The sequence below is a fragment of the Fragaria vesca genome, linkage group LG1, assembly GCF_000184155.1.
Source record: "Fragaria vesca subsp. vesca linkage group LG1, FraVesHawaii_1.0, whole genome shotgun sequence".
Taxonomy (NCBI): Eukaryota; Viridiplantae; Streptophyta; class Magnoliopsida; order Rosales; family Rosaceae; genus Fragaria; species Fragaria vesca.
Genome location: NC_020491.1, coordinates 4,440,654 through 4,441,740, shown reverse-complemented (window position 1 = coordinate 4,441,740; position 1,087 = coordinate 4,440,654). Strand labels below are relative to the sequence as shown.

Here is a 1,087-nt window from a genome sequence, read left to right as displayed (position 1 = left end):
TATAGATCCGTTGGCAACTTTTTTTTTGAAGAATTCTATAAATACCAACCCATTCCTTCACAAATTCCTCACACCAAAATCCTTTTCTCCTTCCAAACTTTTCATTTATTCACTACATCTTGTTCTTCAATTTTTTTTTTTTTTCAAGAGAAAAAATGGGCAAGAGAAAGGATTCATGGAGACACAATGAAGAAGCTATTCTTTGCCAAGCTTGGATCACCATCACCACCGACGGTGCCACCGGAACAAATCAATGGGCAGATACAATGTGGGAACGTATATCGGCCGAGTACAATGCACAAAAACCGGCGACTTGAGTAGAGAGATCATCAGATAGTTGTAAGGCTCGTTGGAAGGTATTTAGTCCGCTATGTACAAAGTGGCGTGAATCTCTTACCCAAGCCGAAGTGGACCACCGAAGTGGCGAAAATAAGGAAGACGATATAAGTATATTATTCATATGTTAACAAAATGTTTTATTTATTCTTTGTCATTTAATTTATAAAAAATTATGGTGTAGCTAGGTTGTTAAGTGTGTAATAATGAGCATATGAGCATTTAATTTTACTCATGGTAAGACACTATATTTTATTGTAAGTAATATATAAATTACTTAATTTGTGCGTAGCTCATGAGTACTAATAAATATTACTTCATCTTGTATGTAGCTCATGAGAGCTAGGTCAATTTTCTACTACAAAGTTGGCACAGATTTTGTCTATGATCATTGTTGGCGATACTTGAAAAATACTGTCAAGTTTGGGGAAACGCCTTTCACCGAAGCTATGAACTCGAGTATTCCGACTCCTATCAACTTGGAAGAAGATGAAGCACATGCTAATGAAGCGGAGCCAACTACAACAAGACAAGCACGACCTCAACACTACCAGGACAAGCACTTTAGCCAACGAAAAATTTTCATCGGCCTGTCAGCTTAATTCGTCGGCTAAGATTTCGTCGGGAAAAGGTCGTCTGTGATGACTTTAGCCAACGACACATGTAGAAGTCGTCGGCTATAGTCCAGAGTTTAGCCGACGAAAAAAATGTCTTCGACTATAGTCCAGACTTTAGACGACGAAAAAATGTC

The 1,087-nt window shown here is 38.0% G+C and overlaps 1 protein-coding gene across 1 annotated transcript in view; it reads right to left on the bottom strand.

The window, feature by feature from the left end:
- Nucleotides 1–724: 724 nt before the first annotated feature.
- Nucleotides 725–1,087, bottom strand: part of LOC101296614 — a 10,568-nt gene continuing 10,205 nt past the window's right edge. The window contains exon 2 of the mRNA XM_004288820.1: nucleotides 725–855. Within this exon, the coding sequence (XP_004288868.1) occupies nucleotides 725–855 (131 nt within the window). The remainder of the gene's footprint in view (nucleotides 856–1,087) is intronic.